This window comes from Pteronotus mesoamericanus, unplaced genomic scaffold, assembly GCF_021234165.1.
Source record: "Pteronotus mesoamericanus isolate MK-2021 breed Mesoamerican mustached bat unplaced genomic scaffold, CSHL_Meso_final contig_265, whole genome shotgun sequence".
NCBI lineage: Eukaryota > Metazoa > Chordata > Mammalia > Chiroptera > Mormoopidae > Pteronotus > Pteronotus mesoamericanus.
The window spans coordinates 2552043-2569611 of record NW_026555113.1 but is presented as its reverse complement, the minus strand read 5'-3'; the positions used below and the strand labels follow the sequence as shown (position 1 = coordinate 2569611).

The window sequence follows — 17569 nt, the reverse complement described above, 5'->3', positions numbered from 1 at the left end:
ACCCGTGGACTGCTCTGGACGAAACCGAAATGCACATACTTTACTACCTAAATTTATAAATATAAGAATACACTCAAATTTATGTGTAAGTAGCGGCATTTTTTAAAGCAGTAGGAAGACGCTGTGCGCCAGGGGAAAGCCCCCGCGACGCGTCTGCAGGCGGGACGGGGCGGGGCCGCGGGCCGCGTCGGACTCACCGGTCTGGGGCGACGGGGTGCTTGGCCACAGGGCCCAGGTCGCTTTGCAGGAGGTCCCAGACGTAAAGGCAGGAAGCGTCGTCCCAGACGAAGAACACCGCGGGCCGGGTGGGGGACCACCGCAGGCCGGCGACGGCGCGGCCCTCCGTGCCGCGGTCCCACTGCAGGAGCGGCCACTCAGAGGCCAGCTGGTGCAGCCGGACGCTCCCGTCCCCGCAGCCGGCCTGGGTGCGGGCATGGACACTGCGTCACGTCCTTGTTCTTTTTTACCCAACCCCAGCGGCCAGGGACGTTTTTCAGAGCACTGGCTTTTTTTTAGCTTGTACAGCAAAAAGTAATTGGGTGTAGCTTTTGTTTCCGACACACGAAATTCCACCATTTAATCTGCCCTGGCAAACCACAGAGATCCTGTCCCCGTCCCCAAAGGGTGGATGCAGGGGGAGAGGTGCTTGTTTTTAGCGAAGTGGACTCTCGCCGAGCCAGCACAGGGCGTTAGGATGGGCTCCATGACAACAAATAAGCCACCTTTAAAAAAATTACGCACGTCTGCATCAATTATAGAGTATGCATCCCCTTGGATGGAAAGGTCCATAAAACAAAACTTAGCTGGTTTAGTAACAGACCAAATGTTTAGCTATAAAAAGCAGCTTTTCAGCGCTTTTTACTCCGCGTGTTCAGCCAGCCCCCCACCAGAAAGAGCCGGGGGCACGGGCCAGCGGCCAGGAAGGGCTCAAGTGCCGGGCGAACGAGCGCTTCCCGTGGGGCCTGTGGCCGGCGGGCACTCAGACTGCCGGGCTGGGCCTCCGCCTCTTCCTCTCAGGAGCCAGGGCTCCCGAGAAGTGGCTGCCTGCGGCGTTTCCTACGCCAAAAAGCCTGGATGGGCTCCCGGGGGAGCGTCAGAAGCAGGGACGCCGCTGGGCCCGGGGGCTGGTCAGCGATCAACTCAGAAACCCCAACCCGCGCGGCCAGCGCTGTGCTGCCCACGCGGAACTGGCGCTTGGAAAGACAGGCCTCCTTACCAGGAATATCGGCTCTCCAAACGGCGAGAAGTCGATCGCGTTCACGCAGACTGGCCTCAGGCCTGGCTGCTGGGGTCGGAAGCACCTGGGGGACACGCTCAACCCCTGCCTGGCGCGGTGGCTCACAACACCCTGGCAGGAAGAGACAACGGTGGCTCGGGCAGAGGGCTCCGCACGAGGCTGGCTCAGGCCAGCTTTCCTGGGTCAACGCAATGGACATCATAAAAGCAAACGGTAAATTCACCTTTAATGATGATATTTTTCAAGCAACCGTAGGAAAGAAGAGCGAGTTCCAGAATGAAATTTAGACTATTCCTCACCATGTTGGTGCCGACGACGAAGCGATTGGGGTCCGCAGGCAGAAACTTGACGTTCAGCGTTTGAATGCTCCCCCGAAGTTCGTCGCCTTTGTGGGAAAGGCTGGAGGGAACGGCAGAGGTGAGCGGGGTGAGGGGGGGGCCGGTTTGGCCGGCGCGGGTGGAGCGACACAGCACACTGGTCGCCGACACGCGTCCGTAGGGGCGCGACAGGCCGTCTCGGTCCTGGGTTCTTCAGGCTGGCCCGTGCCCGCTCCTGGGCCCAAGGGGGTTTCTTCAGCCATGCCGCAGCTGGCCTCTACCTGCCCCCAACCTTAGATCTCACAGGGGGCCGTCCCACTCCTGGCCTTGCCTTTCAGACCCCACGCCTGTCTCGCGACCTGGCCTGCGGTGCCTCCTTGTGGGTGGAGCCCGTGATTTCTCTGCCGGCTGCTCCCTGTGGGGGCCCTGGGGCCCAGCGCGGGGCGCACGGGTCTGGGTCTGTGGTGCTGACTAACTTCTCAGCCTACAGGCGCAGTGCGCAGGGTTTCTTGCTCACGGAGGGCACATGGCCCCCCGGAGTCCCGGGCCGCGCCTCAGTCCCAGCCGCCTGCCCAGGCGAGCCAGGTGCCTCCCTGGCCTGCGTGGGCTGCGGCCCTGCCCGGCGGAGCCCGAGCAGCCGGCTCAGAGCCGGGCCTCCACGCGCCAAAGCTGCCCGTTGGCTTCAGCTCCCTCCTTGACGCGGCACTCTCGGGGTCTCAGGGTCTCCCCTCATTCAGGCCTCTGCTTAGCTTGTCTTTTACCTCGCCTGGCGCCAGACGGCCACGCTTCCTGGGTCGGAGTCAGGGAACCACGCCCCCCTCCAACTGGGGACTGCAAGCGGCACTTGTCAGCGCTTGTCAGCCGAGGACAGCCTCCTGCCACCTCCAGGGGCACAGCCCAGGCCCCCGCCCTCCTTCCCCACTCCTCGTCTGTGTGCGGGACCCAGCAGCCGAGCGGACGCCTGGGCGGGAGCGGGTGCCCCTCAGCAGCTGCAGACCCGGGCGGCCAGTCCCCCGCCTGCCCGGAAGGTTCGCCCGCCCCACGCCTGCCGCCCTGGCCCCAGCCCTCCAGGCTGAGTCCTGTCTCTGCCAAGGGAGCCGTGGAGCCTCTGCGCAGCAAACTCTCTTCGGGTCTGGCCACGGACCCCCTTTTCTCTCAACGACAAACCACCCGGTGCTGCCCCAAACGGTCACCTGCTGCGCCCCGTGACTGGAGGCTCGCTCCCAGTCACCTCTCTGAGGTCACTGTTCACGCATCCCCCACCGGTGGCCCCTCTGAGTGCCCCCACGCCACGTGCATGTCCCAACGGAGAGATTCACGCGTGCGCCACACGTACAGGGGATGGGGAGATGGGTCAGCACCCGGGGTCGCTCCCGCCTCAGGCTCCCGCGCCCAGCGGCCGACGGCAGAGGGCCCCGGGCCCGGCTCGGACACTCTGGGAAGCCGAGCCAGCAGAGCCCCGGGTCCCAGGGACCTGCGCTGACCGCTCGCCTGCGTCCTCACAGGAGCCCAGGGCCTGGTGGCCGGCTCTCAGCGCGTCAGGCGGCCTCCTTAGACCCAGCTGCTCCCCCACGTGAATCATGTCCACGCGGCAGCCGGAGGTATGCGGTCGGCCCCTCGGCGCAGCCCCGGGCTTTCCGCCTGACGGCGTGGCCGCGGCCCAGCCCAGCACCTCTCCCGGGCCAACCGCAGGCCGAGGGGGCCCAGCCACAGTAAAGGACAAGAAAAGGTTTCTTCCAGAAATAAATTAACGTGGAACAGAAACCCTGCAGGTGGAACCGGTATGTTTAATAAGAACGTCTATGGCATATCACGCTACCTGAGCAAAAGCAGAAACCTGAGCTTCCCAAGTCAAGTTTCATGTCCCTGTTTCTGGGTCTACCTTCCTGCACAGCTGCACTGACATTGGATGAAAAACGGTCAAACCGTGCCCCTTTCTTCGATGCACGGCATTTTAATCGAGGAACAGCGGCTGGCTGCCCGCGGACTTGTCACTCGCCAGTACCAGCCGCCACCTCCGTCACCTCTGCCTGTGGGGGCGGGGGCGGGGGCGGGGCGGTCTTACCTGTCCCTCAGGTGAGACACAGCGCTGTGCACCAACTTTATTCTCCCTCCAGGTATTAACCCTAAAAACAGAGAAACGAAGGAGAGCGCCCGTTCACACAAGCCCCGCCCAAGTCCGGCACAGCGGCCGGGGGTCAGGTTTCGCCGTCCCAGCCCGGGCGGCGGTGACTCAGAGGCAGGTGGCCCCCGCGCCCCTCAGCGCCCAGCACGAGCGCAAAGGCCCTGCCGCTCAGAGTCTCTGGGGAAAGGCCTGGTGGCGCCAAGGTCAAAACTCTCACATCTTATACTTTATGAAATAAATCAAGGGCAGCATGGTAGGCAAAAAATTAAAAAAACCCAGTGCTTAGCATTCCTGAGGCTCCGCACAGAAGCTCCCGTGTGAACGGGCACCGGCCGGGCCCTGGCGGACGACCGGGCACCAACTGCCCCCACCGCCCCTTCCCGTCGCTGCCCCCCCGGCCTCGGGGCCCCGCGCCTCCCCTCCGCCCCCCGAAGCTCCCGGCCACAGCCTGGCCCCTCCGTCTGTTCCCAGCGCCACCCCCCTGCTTTGTGATTACTGCAAAGGGGGGCCTAGAAGTTTATGTCTTGAAACCCAAATTCTGGGCAAGGCGCTGCCTCTCACAAACTACGGCAACAAACTGGAGGCGCAGGGGCACAGCGGCTGCAGTCGCAGGGCGCGTCCCCGCGCCCCCCCGGACGCCGCCCCGGACGCCACCCCGACCGGGGCGGGGCCCTCGACAAGCAGCCCTTGGGCCTCGGGCGCCGTGGCCCCTCTGGCCTCACTCCCGGTGCGGCCGCCCGTGCCCCCGGCACCCAGGCTGCTCAGAGGAGACTCACCGGTGAACGACTGGTCCCGACCCCAAGGCGAGCCCCCGGTCAGCCCCTCGGCCAGGCCGGGGACCCCCGACGTCCCCGACAGGCAGCTCAGGGCACGAAGGGACACACAGGCGCGAAGGGCACTTACGCCCCCGCCCCGAGGACACTGAGCCACAGCCCCCTCGGTCCCGCGCGGAGGGGCTCGCTCAGCGGCCGAGAAGTTAAGAAACATTGAACCGGACGTTCACGTCTCGGGTGGCACCTGAGTTCTCGACGCGGTTAATGGCACCTCGAACCTATTCGTTTTAGCAAACATGGACCAAAATTTGTCTTTCATTTTATAGTTACCTAAATCACTTATTGAACCGGCCACATCTGCCTTTGGTAATTCAACAACCACCTAAAAACAGAACATTGAAATGAACGTTAATGCCTCCATGGTTACAGAACCACCGCAGCAAAGCACAGGCCTAAGACGGCAGCATCTGCCCCGGGCGGTGGAACCGCAGCCGCTCCGGTGGGAGGACCGCACCCCCTTCCGAACCGGCGCCTCAGGCGCCGCGACTCCCTTTCTCTGCTCCTCCCCGTCCCTCGGCGGCTGGGCGGCCGGCGCCCCGCGCACCCGTGGGCCCAGTGGCCTCCTCGGTCCCTGCCGCCTGTCACGGGTGCCCCTGCATCCCCGTCCCCACAGGGCCCTGCCGTCCCCGCCACCCCCACCCCTCTGCGGCCGGCACGGTCTCGGTGGGCCGGCCGCTCCCAGAGCCCAGAAGTGTGGGGCTCTGCCCCCGTGCGCCCCACTCACCCACACGTTGAGAACCCCGCTCTCGTCCAAGGACGCGATGTGGAATGACAGCCCCGACATTTCTAACAGAAACAGAGAGAGAGAGAGAAGGGACCGGTGAGCTAGGGAGCCCGTGCCGCGCGTTGAGGTGAGGGCTTTGCGGCGGAGGAGGGGCACGTACCTTCGTGGGCAGAAAAGGGCGAGAGGACAAAACCCGGCTTCCTGTAGCCAGACGCCGAGACGGGTTCCACGGCGCGCAGGGCACTGCGGTGGCTCACGGAGGAGAGGGCGCCATCTGGGGAAGGCACGCGGCCCCACAGTGAGCAGCGCGTCGCAGAAACAGAGGCCACGCCATGGGGGGGGACACACGGCGCTGCCGCCGGGTCCCTGACGGGCCCAGGCGACGGTGACACGGGACCATCCCTTTCCGCATCGCCGTGGGGCCGAGGCCACGGGCCCCAAACTGCCCGCGAGGAGGGAGACAGGCTGCCCCATCTCCCGGCGGGATGGGGGCGAAGGCCAACGGCAGCCAGAGGGACGGTCCAACTGCCCGGGCAGGGCCCCGGGACATCTCAGCAGCACGTGCCGGGTGGGGCAGCGCAGTGGGGGGCGCGGCGGACCCTGCCCCCAGCCCGCCAGACACCGACGCCGGCAAACCACGGCTCGGCCAACCTGCAACCCCCACGACTCAATGCCCAGGAGAGACAACCGGACAAAGTCCACACGGGGCTGCTGCAAAAACGCAGATCCCAGGGTTCCAGCTGACGGAACCCCCCCCCCCCAACAAACAGGCAGGAGACAGAACAGCCAAACTCCACCCTCCACCCTGCGTCTCAGCCCCTTGAAAAGCAAACACACCCACAAATGCCTGGCACCAAAGGCAAAGAACAGAAATTAAACAAAGTAACACAAAAACCCAGCAAGGAATAAAACGAGAATTGGGCTGAGCTCGGGAGAGAAGCCGGGGAAGGACAAGCACGTCTCAGAAGCGGAGCACAGGCGATGGGGCTGGGGGCCCCGGCACAGGGCGGGCTTCCCGGACAGGGCGCGGCGGCGAGCTCGGAGGCGGAGGCCCGTCGGTCGCGGGCAGCGCACCTGTTCCAACAGCATCAAACCCACCTGTTCCGGTGAGTGCACGCAGTTGCGAATGCGGAGGTATCGTTCACAAAGGGGCAAAAATTGGTTAGTAGGAGACCAAAAAAAAAAAAAACCACGTTTGCCCTTTCTATGTGTAAAACACAGATATGTATGTGTGAGTGTTAAAGTTCCAGGCAGGGCCGATCCGGGGGAGAACGCTTAGAGGGCCGAGGAGAGAGCAGGGCTCGGGAGACGAGGCCTGTGAAGACGCAACTGCGGGGGTGCTGGCGTCCGAGCCCACACAGCCCCTACAGCTCAGCGACGAGGAAGCCGGGGAGCCCCCTCGGGTGCACGGAGGCCTGCGCAGGCAGGTCACCGAGGACACTCGGGGGCAAAGCAGCACACGAGCTGCCCCCGCGCGTCCCGTGTCGCCCGCGCGCCACGGGGAGCGGCCGCCACGCTGGCAGGGCCGCTGCCACCCTGGGGTCAGGCTCCCGGAGCCCACGCCGCACGGGGGCACGGCACGGTGCGGGCAGGTCGACGTGGGCTCACCGTCCCGCAACTAGAGTGAGCCACGCGTCCGCCTGCCGGCTGGCGGACAAGCCACCTGGGCGGTTTCTGGAACGAAAGACCGGTCGGCAGCGGGGAACGCACGGTGAACGCCGACAGCCCAGATCCACCACAAATGTGCCGCCCAAGGGAAGCCGTGCGGACGGTCTGTGTCCCCAGGACGCCAGGTACCTGCCATCCGGAGGAAGTGAGGCGCAGGGACGGAAATCCCACCAGCGGTGGCAGGAAGGGGCAGACGCGCAACCACGTGGGGGTGGGGCTACGGGCCTCTGGTGGTGACAGAGAGACAGCGTGCGGACAGCGGCCGAGGCCCCGTGCCCGAGCGGCCGGGAGGGAGGGCGAGGTGGGCATGAACGGCCGCTGCCTCGGAGGCGGGGGGGGCGGGGGCCGCTGCTGTGCCGGGCGGTTGTCTGTTGTGGGGGGCGGGGTGTGGGGGGTGTGGTGGAGTTGCTGTGTTGTGGGGGCTCGTCTGTGGTCCTGGGTGTCTGGTTGTGGCTGCGGTGGTGGTCGCAGCTGCAGCCGCCTGGTGAGTACTCGTGGGGTCTAACCAAGGATCCTGGCAGGTCCAGCGGTTCTGGTTCCTCTCGTCCCCCTGGTGGCGTTAACTAAGCCAGCAGCACACAACCAACACGCCTTCAGCTAATTTAAAACTAGATGCCACCTCACCGAGGACTCGGACCCACACATTGAACAGGAAGGACACGGCGATCTGCTGGCCGTCACCTGGAGGCGCCCCTGCTCTTCCTGCCGTTCGTCAAACGCCTCTTTTGCTCAGAGGTCGGACCCCACCCTCGGGGGTGGGTGCAGCCTGAACCTCTAACGCCACGGCATTCCCAGCACCCCTCGCACACGCGGGCCGCACTGACCGGTGGAAAACGTCGCCGTCCTGAACGTCCAGAAGCAGTCGCTCAGCTTCACGTAACGGTGTATCCGAGAGTCTTCTCTGAGGTCCCACACGACGACCGAGCCGTGCGCAGTTCCCGCAAACAGCAGGAAGGCCTTGGAGGGGCTCAGGCAGCAGCAGGTGACCTGGGGGGACACAGGGAGGGCTTGCCGTTCCCATGCGTCCCTGGGCCCCTCCCGCCGGGAGCTGGGGGACCTGCCGAGCGGCCGGGTCTGAGCGTCAGCTCCGTGGTGTGGGAAGCGGGCGGTGGGCCGACCCTGCAGCCGGCGCCTCGCACGCGGCCGGGCCCCCGTGTGCCGCACGACCCCATTCAGCCCCATCGGGAGAGCTACCTTCTGTCTCTGTTACAACCCACATCGCCAAGTTATTTCAAGCCCCCAAAACTGACACCCGCAAAGCTATTGTTCTCTGTGTTCTGGTGGAAATTGAGGACTCTGAGGTCAAGGAACACAGAGACGGGGTGACCCGCGTGGCCCCCAGACCATGGTCTGTGAACCGGGGGCCAGGGCACACACGGGACGACGGCCGGACGGAAAGCTGGAGCAGCTGAGAAATGAGAAACACGCCCTAGACCCCCCGGGGCAGACACAGAGTGCGCCTCCGGGCCCGGGGCCGTGGCAGGGCCGGCGCCCTCACTCCGCGGGCACCGCGTTCACACGCAGCTCCAGCGCTCACCAGGCTCCCAGGCGAGTCGGTCCCTGGAACGAGCAACTCCTAGAGCCAAAGCAACACGCGCGCGTGTCTGGTCCCACCCGCCCAGGCAGAGCTGAGGGTGGCCGGCCGGAGAGAGGAAGGGCCTCGCGTGTCCCGCCCTCGCGGGCCCCCGGGCCTACGCCGCCCGCCCCCTCCTGTTAACCCCCGGCCCCCCGGTCGCACCTGCGACTCGCAGACCAGGACCTTCTGAGGCGCCGAGGGCTGCCAGAGGTCCCACACGCAGAGCACGCATCTGCTGTCCAGCGGCGGCGCACAGGCCTTCCCGGGCAGACCGTGGACAGACACCACCGTCTGCCTCTGAGCCTGGGAGGCGTGCAAGCAGGACACTTCCCGATCTGGGAAAGAAGAAAAATATTTCTGCACTTTGTGATCTGCCAGAACCCGTGTGAATACATTTCAGCTCCATGAGAAAACACACATGGTCCTTTCAAAGGTCCACATGCCCAGAATCGGGGTGGACAAATGGCCACAGCTCTACCAGAAAATGGTCCAAGTTGCCTTGTGGTTCTGCTACAAAGGGACCCTTCAAACTTGGTGCAACGCGGCCTGGAGCCAGGCCTCCTGAGTGGGCCCTCGGTCCCCAGGCCGCGGAGCCCCTCCCTCGGGCACGGTGCCCCCGGCCACAGCCCCCGCTCCCGCCCCGCTCTGCCTGCCGCCTGAGACCCGGCCCCGTCTGGCCGGCCGCCCTTCCCTGGGTCAGCCAGCTCACAGTCTGTCTGGCCCACAGCATTTCTGTCTGTCCGTCCACGTGCGCGAACGTCTGTCAAACGCAGGAACGAACATGCCAACACGGGCAGGAAGGGGCGCGCTGGCTGTGTCACTCGGCTGCGAGTGAGCGTCCTGTGTCGGTGACGCGGGGCTCCTCCCGAGGCCCCGGGTCCCAGGTGAGACGAACACACCCCGGTCGTCCAACCTCACCTCCTCTACCGTCTCGGACTCACTGTACGAAACACGACCGCAGACGGGGGAGCCCCTCGGACGCGCGCACACACCGGCGCCCCTCGCGCAGGGCGCCCGCGACGCCTGGGCCACTTGCACACACGCTCCAGGCCTGTCAGGCGCGGTCCCGGGGTGGCTCCGGGGGAGAAGGGGGTGGCACATGCACACCTGAGTTACGAACGTCACAGATACAGTGATTCACCGTTTTCCTCACAGGATGAGCCCTATCTTTCAAAAATAAAAACACTTCTAGAAAACACAAACTGTTTAAAACTAACTACGTCACTTTTGTTCACGTTAAATGCAGAGGGACATATGTGAATTGGAATCTCTGGACAGCAGGCCGGCAGAAGAGACGTGTGGGACGGGGCTCGTGGCCCCCCCGCCCCCCTCAGATGCCTCTGGGGGCTGCCGCCCGCCACCGCACAGCCCCGTGCCCCAGGCAGAGCAGGGCCGCCGGAGCCGCAGGCCTGGGCCGTGCCGACGCCGTCCGCCGAAGTGGCCTGAGCAGCTCCACGCGGCTGCACGGCGCTGCGGGCCCGGGCCGACTTCGCATCTACGCCCGGAGGCCCGCGCGCGATGTTGGGCGGCTGCTCAGGCCCCGGGGGGCCCCCTCCCAGGACTCACGCTGCCCTCTGCGCGTTGGAAGGGGCCGAGCGCGAGGCCGGGGAGGACGCGCACACACAGGGCCACCGTCTGCGCCACGCAAGCCCCTCCCCCGTCGTCTCAGGAGCGCGCCTGTCACGCCTGACGCGCACAGGACGGCTGAGCTGCGTCGCACAGGGCGCCGCCGCACATGGCATCAGCGTCGCGCCTGGTGTCGCATCCAAGCACGCGGTCGGCTCTTACGCTGCAGGAAGGGCAGGCTGGTGTTCAGCTGGCAGGAGCTGGCGCTGAGTGGCAGGGTGCTGTCCTGGGCCCCGGGGTCCCGGCCGGGCGCCGCTGCCACACGGTCCTCTTCCAGCAGAACCGCAACCACCTTCGGAGACAGAGAGCAGCCCTCAGCCGGCCCTGCACCGCGCGCCCTTCGCCGGGAACAGACTCATGTCGCTGCCCGGCACGTCACCAGCGTCAACACCACCGCTCAGCTCCACGACGCCCCGGACGCCGCCAGAACGCAGCCCCGCTGTCCTGTGGGCCCAACGGGCGCCCGAGGGCGGCCTCCCCGAAACAAACGCCGCAGGGGAGCCCGTGCTGGCGGCGCACGCCGCGTCTCACGGGAACGAGTCTGCTGCACTGAGAGGACGGGGAAATCAGCCGCCCGTCCAGCTTCTCTGGACGAAGGTGGAGTGCGAGGGAGCGCCAGGCCCGGGCCACCACGGGGGGCCTCCCGGGCAGGGGGGGCGGGCGGGGGGCGGTGCTGAGGACGGGGAGCGAGCGGGGAGCCGCAGCGGCCCGCCGCCCCACTGCTCTGCACGCAGCTCGAGGCTGTCCACGGTCGGTTTAAAGGGTCATTTCAGTCTAACAGTTCCAAACACCCCGGATGAACGTTTGCCTCGCCCGCTCAGTGCGTGTTCCCGTGAGTTCACTCTGGGATGGACGCAATGAATGCTAAGGCCCAGAACGCGGATGCACAGCCAGCAGTGCTGGTGAAACGCGGCGGCGACGTCGCAGGCGCCTACCTGGCAGGCCGCACGCAGGAAGCTGGACAGGCGTGGCGTGTCGACCTTCGGTGCGCCCAGGGCCCAGGCGCCTCTGCGCTCGCTCCCTAGAACAGGTGCAGGACGGTGCGGTGGGCTCTCTGCCAGCCACGCCCCACCCCCATCAGAGCGGACAGACCCTGGGACCCTGCCGCCCCGGGACCCTGGGGACCAGGAGGGAGGACTCGGCAAATCCCACGTTTGTCTCTGGATCCACTAGAGACGTTTTTCAAAACCGACTGCATGCTGAAGGAAGGGGGCCGGTGTGGGGTGGCGAGCCCACCCGACCTTCATGTGATTTCATTAACCCGTCACCCCAATCAATTTAATTCAAAAAACCAACTGCATCTTGTTTTATAGAGTCTGTAGACAGACTCCCACTCAAAGACATTAAAATTCAGAGGCAGGCAAAACCAAGGTCATAGTCGTGATACAGATGGCACAGTCGTCAACAAGTACCGACGCGGGAGCACGCGCTGCTCTGCACGCTCAGCTGTGACCCTGTTTCCGCCGCAGCTGCGGCTCCTCAGGGCGCGGCTCCCTGGTGGGGAGGGGGACTCACAGGCCCTGCCTCGGAGCTGACGGCCACCCGGGACAGCGTGCACGACAGAGAACCGCGCGGGTGCAGAGCACAGTTCGGGGCCCAGCCGTCCACGGCGAGGCAGCCTGTCTGGGCCCTGCTCTCGATGCATGAAAATCCCCATTGGTGAGCACCGGGGGAGACCCCCCTACACGCGTGGCACGTGGACGCTTCCCTGACGCTGAGGTGTGTAGGAGCCCTGGCCCAGGCCCGGCTCGGTGCTCAGGCCAGCGGTTCACAGGGCCCGTGTGCTCCTGTGAAGGCTGCTTGGTATTCCCACAGCCAGGTGCTAACCACCCCCCCCAAGAGAAAGACAGAAGAAGAAAGAAGAGAAATGGAGGAACGCAACACCAAAAACCATGTAAAGAAATTCCACTTTCAAGGGTCGGGAGCGAAGAGCTGTTTACCCCCAGACACGGCCGAGCCTTCCCCCGGGTGCTGGGTCCACACCTCCCTGGTCTCTATCTCCTCCGTCTGAACGTCGCGTTCAACGTTGTCTTCGTTGCACTGAACGTAGGCCTTGAAGACAAAGGGGCAGAGTTAGCACTGGGCCTCAGCTTCAGAGCAAGGTCTCCGTACTGCAAAGAAAGATGGAAAGATTTTAAATTATCCACGGCAGTCTTCCTGCTTTTGTCAAAAGTAGGTTTGGCATAAACCACCACCAGGCAAGGACTGTGTGTCCTCAGCGTCTGGAGAGGTGCCGTGGGGCCGAGACGACGTGGCGAGGCTGGACCACGTCCGGGGAGCGCGGGGATCCCTGAGCGCACGGCGCGGAGACCCTGCGTGGTGACAGCTCGCCCTCGCTGGGAACCAAAGGTGACGCTGCCACCCTCGGAGTGTAGGAGCGGCCACTGCATGCGGGCACGCCCGGTCCAGGTTCACGAGCGCACACATGACCAGGGGTCCCCTGTGCCCTCTGTCCATGTCCCCCGCACACTCCCAAGCCCTCTCCGTGCAGAACAGGGCGGGGGACAGCACAGACCTGCCTGTGCTTTACCTGCATTTTGTCACCTAGCACGTCGCATACTAACCTGCCTGGTATTCTTTTTCCCAAAGTTTCTGATGTACATGTCGTATTCGTTCACTGGTGGCAGATCCAAGAGACAGAACGTGAACGAAAAATCCAGGTCGATGAGCCGAAGCAGCTCTGTGCTGCGTGTCCTTCAAAACAAATGGGAAATCAGACGAAAGTTAAACTGAGTGAGACACGGCGGGGCGCGCAGGAGAGCGTGGGGGCCTTCGGGCCCGGTGGAGCTGCTGCCCGGGCGCCCTGTGGCTGGAGCTCGTGAGGCATCGGTCGTCTCGGGTGCGGGGACCCGCCCTGCGAGGACCCCACAGCCCGCGTTCCCCGGGGTTCTCACGCCGCGCTCCAGAGACAACACAAGACAGAGTCGGGACACATGCTCCTCCAGCAGCCGTGGACAGCAGGTCACTTCACTTCGTGACTGCGCGTGCCCGGGCCGGCGTTACCTGTCTGTGACGTCACCTGCGCTGCGGCCTGAGCACGTGTGTCGTGTGCGTGCGCCCACCGTCCTCGAGGTGCCGGAGACCCATGTCCCACGGGACTTGACCACACAGAGTCTGACGAGCAAGTCGCCAGCGCCCCAAGAGGCTCCCCAACCCAGCACGTGCTGGCTTCCCCCTGCACACAGACGCCCCGCCCGACCGCGCGAGCCCGGCCGCCCTGCTCCCCGACGCCCGGCACTGGCAGCCCTACCGCCGCGCAGTCGCCCGGGGCCATGGAGGCCGTGCCCCGCGGTGCCGGTTTCCACCCACTGGGGTCCCACACGCCTGGCGCTCGACCAGCAGGCGGCCCTTCCCACGCACTCAGGGTCCTTGCCCACGGCCGCCACCCCCTGCCCCGAAGCCTCACGCCACACGGCACGCACGGCAGGCGAGCCCCACGGCGGCAGGGCAGGGCTCATGGGCGCGCGGCGCCCCTGCCACCTTCCCGGCGTCGCAGGCCCGGGGCGACGTCCCCTTTCCATTCCTGCTGCTGAGGGCTCGGGTCTGGCTTTCTTTTTTTCCTTTGGCCAGACTTCCTGGGAGTTATAAACATGGTGAAACTTTTCAAAGAATTCGCTTTGGCTTTGCTGAACTTGGCTGCTTTCAATTTATGGATCTGTACCCTTATCTTCTGTCATTTCATTCCTTCTCATTTCTTCCTGTTCCTTCGCTGGCCCCTGGAGACAGATGTGTGGTTTGCAGCGTTTCCGTCTCCAATGGTCTCGGAAAAGCTTTCGCTGTGCCCGCCGGTTTTTAAGGCTGGTTTCCACGACCACCGTTGAGAATAGTCTCTAATTCCCATCTGACTTCCTCTCTGACCCCCAGTTTATTTTAAAATACACTATTTAATTTCTAAACTTTTGGATATTTCCTAATTACCTTTTTATGACTAATTTCTAGCTTAATTCCACTCTGGTCAGAAAACATCCTCTGTATCTTTTCAATCCTATGTGCAGAGTGCACGACCTTTTTGAGAAAGTCTCTGAATTCTTCAAAACGATATAGAAATTGCCGTTGCAGGTTTAAGTTTCAATGTATGTTAGGTGTGGTTTCTTAATTACACTGTTTAAATTTTATGTTCTCTTCAGCCGCCGAGGTGGCCCATTGCGAGCGCCCAGCCGTGCCTGTGAGGCGTCCCTGTGCTCTCGGTGCGGGGCAGCTGGCGTCACCTCCTTCGTGCCTGCAGTTCGGGCGCATGGTAGGTTCCCCTGCTGGACGGGCCCGTCTATTGCTATTAAGTGGCTTTCTCGTAATCTTCTTGCTTTCTCACGTTTTCTTTGATACTAGTGGCGGCAGCGTTATTTTAGTTAGTGTTGGGTTGGTGTATTTCTCCATTCTTTTTTCTCCCTTTCTGTGTCCTGCTACGTGTGGTCTGTCTCTTGAAAGCAGCACACACAGGTGTCGCTCAGCATCTTCGCGTGACACTGCTGACGAGGTGCGGCAGGCGCCTGACTCTTCCCTGTCCAATCGGCCGGCGGTAAAACCGGCTTCCTCACACGGCGTGTCACTCAAGTCACAGAACCTGTTGATGGGTTAAGGGAGGACGTACCGTCCGTGACTTAACGTGTAACACAAAACCTGGTGGGTTCTGGCGTGACCCCCAGCTTCCCGCTGTTTCCTGTCTTCCAAACCTTGTTCCTCTGTCTGTCCTTTCCTGATCGCTTTTTGATTAACCACGTTTGCTTTTCATCATCACTGTTCCATGAGCTCTTCTCTACTTGCTTGTTAGTTATAAATAACATTTTTGCATTATCTCTCCAGGTTACGCCGGACATTTCAACAAGCATCCCTGGCCTATTGAAGTCCACCTGGGATTAAGCACCTTTCCTGCCGGGACCTCGCCACAATTTCCCGTTGCCACTCCCCTGCCCCAGGCCCCGGACTACGCGGCAGATAATTTAATCGCACAAATACTGAAGTCTGACAGGCAGCCGCGTTAATTCCTCCTTCCCACATGCAGACCTTTCTTTGCATTGTTTCCTGGTGAAGCCGATGCATTACAAGCCAGCTGCTCCTCTGCACTCCCATCAACACTGGAGTGTTACCGGGTTTTAAAACTTCGCCTATCCCTAGAGAAAAACTCATCTCCTCATTGTTTGGACATCCCTTTCTCTGACTACGTAAAAGACTGTGTTTTCCTGCTTCCGCCGACCGCCCGGGGCCTCTGGCAGAGGCTGGGGCAGCGGGCAGGAGAGCCGCCCGCTCTGCTGAGGGTCCCGTGTCCCTCTTGGCTCCTCGGCCTCCCAGCACCTGTGTGGTCACCGGACTCCACAGACGTCTTTTAATGCCCCTGCGGCTTCTGTTTTCCTGCCTGATCTCCAGCCAACATTGACCTCGGCCCATTTTTCACTGGTGTTACTTAGCTTTGCTTGCTAAGTTACCAAACAGCGGAGGCACTAGGAATTGTGAGGCTCTACCATCCTGCAAGTTCATTTTCCCAACTGGCCGCCGACCTTTAAGTTCTGTCAAGCTTACGGAGTTGAGCTCCTCGCAGAAATTTAGTTCTGCTTGTGGTCTCGGAAGCTCCTTCCTGCCACCGGAAGCCCAGGCGCGTCCCCCTGCTCTTGCTCCCTGCCCTCCCGCTCCAGCGGGAGCCGGCCTGGACGTGCTGTGAAGCGGCTCTGTCCCCCCGGCTTCTGGCTCAGCACGAGCCCGCGCCCGGCAGCCGCGCCCGGCAGCCCGCGCCGCCCCTCCCCCAGCACCTGCGCCTCCCCGCAGCAGAGGCACACGCGCCGAGGCCCGGCCACGGGTCGCGGACGCACCCCTGCGTTTGTCATCCGCCCATTCGTGTTTCAGCCGTCGATGTTTTAAGTCCTCTTTTTAAACATTTAATAGAATTTTCGACCCCGAACAGTCCCTGTGATACGGTCATACATCGCGCATCACACGTCATGATACAGCTAACGCCCTCAGCCCGAGCCCCGCCTGGAACCAGCCACAGCGCTTCCCTGCTTTTTGACACGCCGGTGCCCCTCACGTTCACGCTGCCTCCACAGCGCGCTGCGCGGTTCCGACTGTTCATGGGTTTATGAAAACTGCGTTAAACCAAGTTCAGTTTCCAAGCTCCGACTGAGGTAAAAGACAAATAACAAAAAACCTAGCCATAATGGCAGGAACTGGTTTTACTATCTCAACAGGCAGCTCAAAATATAAGGACAACGATAACGCCGTGGAGACTTATTTTTATCATTAAGCATTAATTTTATGACTAATTTATCTGCTCATGTAGCATAATGTAGTGAGTACTTAGTGAGGCTGTGTACTCAGCTGGATGATAGGACGGATTTTAAACCCACTTAAAAATATATACACGTTTTACGTTCACTCCTAAATCATATTTGGGTTTCATGTCGTAGAACCTGGACTTGAGGCTACACCCTCTGACTCTTATAAATATCCAGATCGTTCAACTTCCTAGATTTAGTCGTTAGGAGCTTGGACTCTGAGATCCAGGAGCCTCGAGCTCAAAGCTCAGCTCCAGCAGCTGTGACCTCGAGCTGCTTCCGTCCACAGGACGGGCCGTGAGGACCGAGTGAAATGGTTTGCACGCGGGACACAGCGCCCGGGTCCTGGGCCCCGCGGCCTCCTCGGCAGCGCACCGCGGGGCACGGCGGCCGCCACGGGCGCGGCGCTGCGAGGTGGGCGGCCGGGTCCCTCGCTGCTGGCGCGGTGCGGGCCACGCGCAGCGTGAGTGGGGGAGCGGGATCCCGCCTCGGGTCCGGACTCCTGTGGACCTGCGGGCTGAGCAGCACACACCCGCTCTGTGAACACGGCAGCCAAACGCAGGGAAGTGCAGTGCACATCACAGAAAGTACAGTCAGCGGTGAAACAAAAGAAGTCTATTTTAAAAAGTAAGTTGAGGAAAAATACATGAAAGCTTCGTAATACCTTCTGCAAATTTCCCAGGACACCTACTTTTGCTTAAGGGCCTGGGTCCGGCTCTTTTGACGATGGGAGGCAGTGGCAAAATCCACAAATATCCCACAAACCGGGGCTCTGGAAGAGGAGCTGTTTGCATCTGTACGGAAAAAAAATAAAACCCCACATTTTTGTGAAACTGAAATATTTCAAGAAAAACGAAGTCAGGAGGAAAACAATCAGAAGCATGTCTAACAGTTACAGTCTGCAGCGAACGGGGACAACGATGAGCACTGTCCGCAGGCATTTCCCCCTCTGCTGATGGCGCCGGAAACTTGCTGGCGGCGAAGCAAAAGTGACGGCGTGCGCGCCAGGCGCACCACGGAGCGCTTCGGGGACACGGACACCTTCGCGCGGGTGCAGTCCTGTGCCCGCCTCGCCCCCAAGTGCGCGTCTAGCGTGGCAGCTGGGGCGCGAACACACGGACAGCTGAGAGGCAGAGACAGGTGCGGGCCGCCGCGCGTCCTTGGCTGAGGGCCGGCGATCGGACAGATGGGCGACCGGCT

The 17569-nt window shown here is 62.6% G+C and overlaps 1 protein-coding gene across 2 annotated transcripts in view; it reads right to left on the bottom strand.

Annotated features, from left to right (window-relative positions):
- The window catches only part of DYNC2I1 (dynein 2 intermediate chain 1), a 39070-nt gene that overhangs the window by 888 nt on the left and 20613 nt on the right, over window positions 1–17569 (bottom strand). For both annotated transcript variants that reach the window (XM_054574771.1, XM_054574772.1), the window contains 14 exons: window positions 17061–17163; window positions 12671–12800; window positions 12047–12158; window positions 11042–11127; window positions 10269–10398; window positions 8643–8815; window positions 7729–7891; window positions 5397–5510; window positions 5237–5298; window positions 4783–4834; window positions 3620–3680; window positions 1537–1636; window positions 1217–1348; window positions 198–421 (listed from right to left, as the gene is read on the bottom strand). In XM_054574771.1, the coding sequence (XP_054430746.1) occupies window positions 198–421; window positions 1217–1348; window positions 1537–1636; window positions 3620–3680; window positions 4783–4834; window positions 5237–5298; window positions 5397–5510; window positions 7729–7891; window positions 8643–8815; window positions 10269–10398; window positions 11042–11127; window positions 12047–12158; window positions 12671–12800; window positions 17061–17163 (1642 nt within the window). The remainder of the gene's footprint in view (window positions 1–197; window positions 422–1216; window positions 1349–1536; window positions 1637–3619; window positions 3681–4782; window positions 4835–5236; window positions 5299–5396; window positions 5511–7728; window positions 7892–8642; window positions 8816–10268; window positions 10399–11041; window positions 11128–12046; window positions 12159–12670; window positions 12801–17060; window positions 17164–17569) is intronic.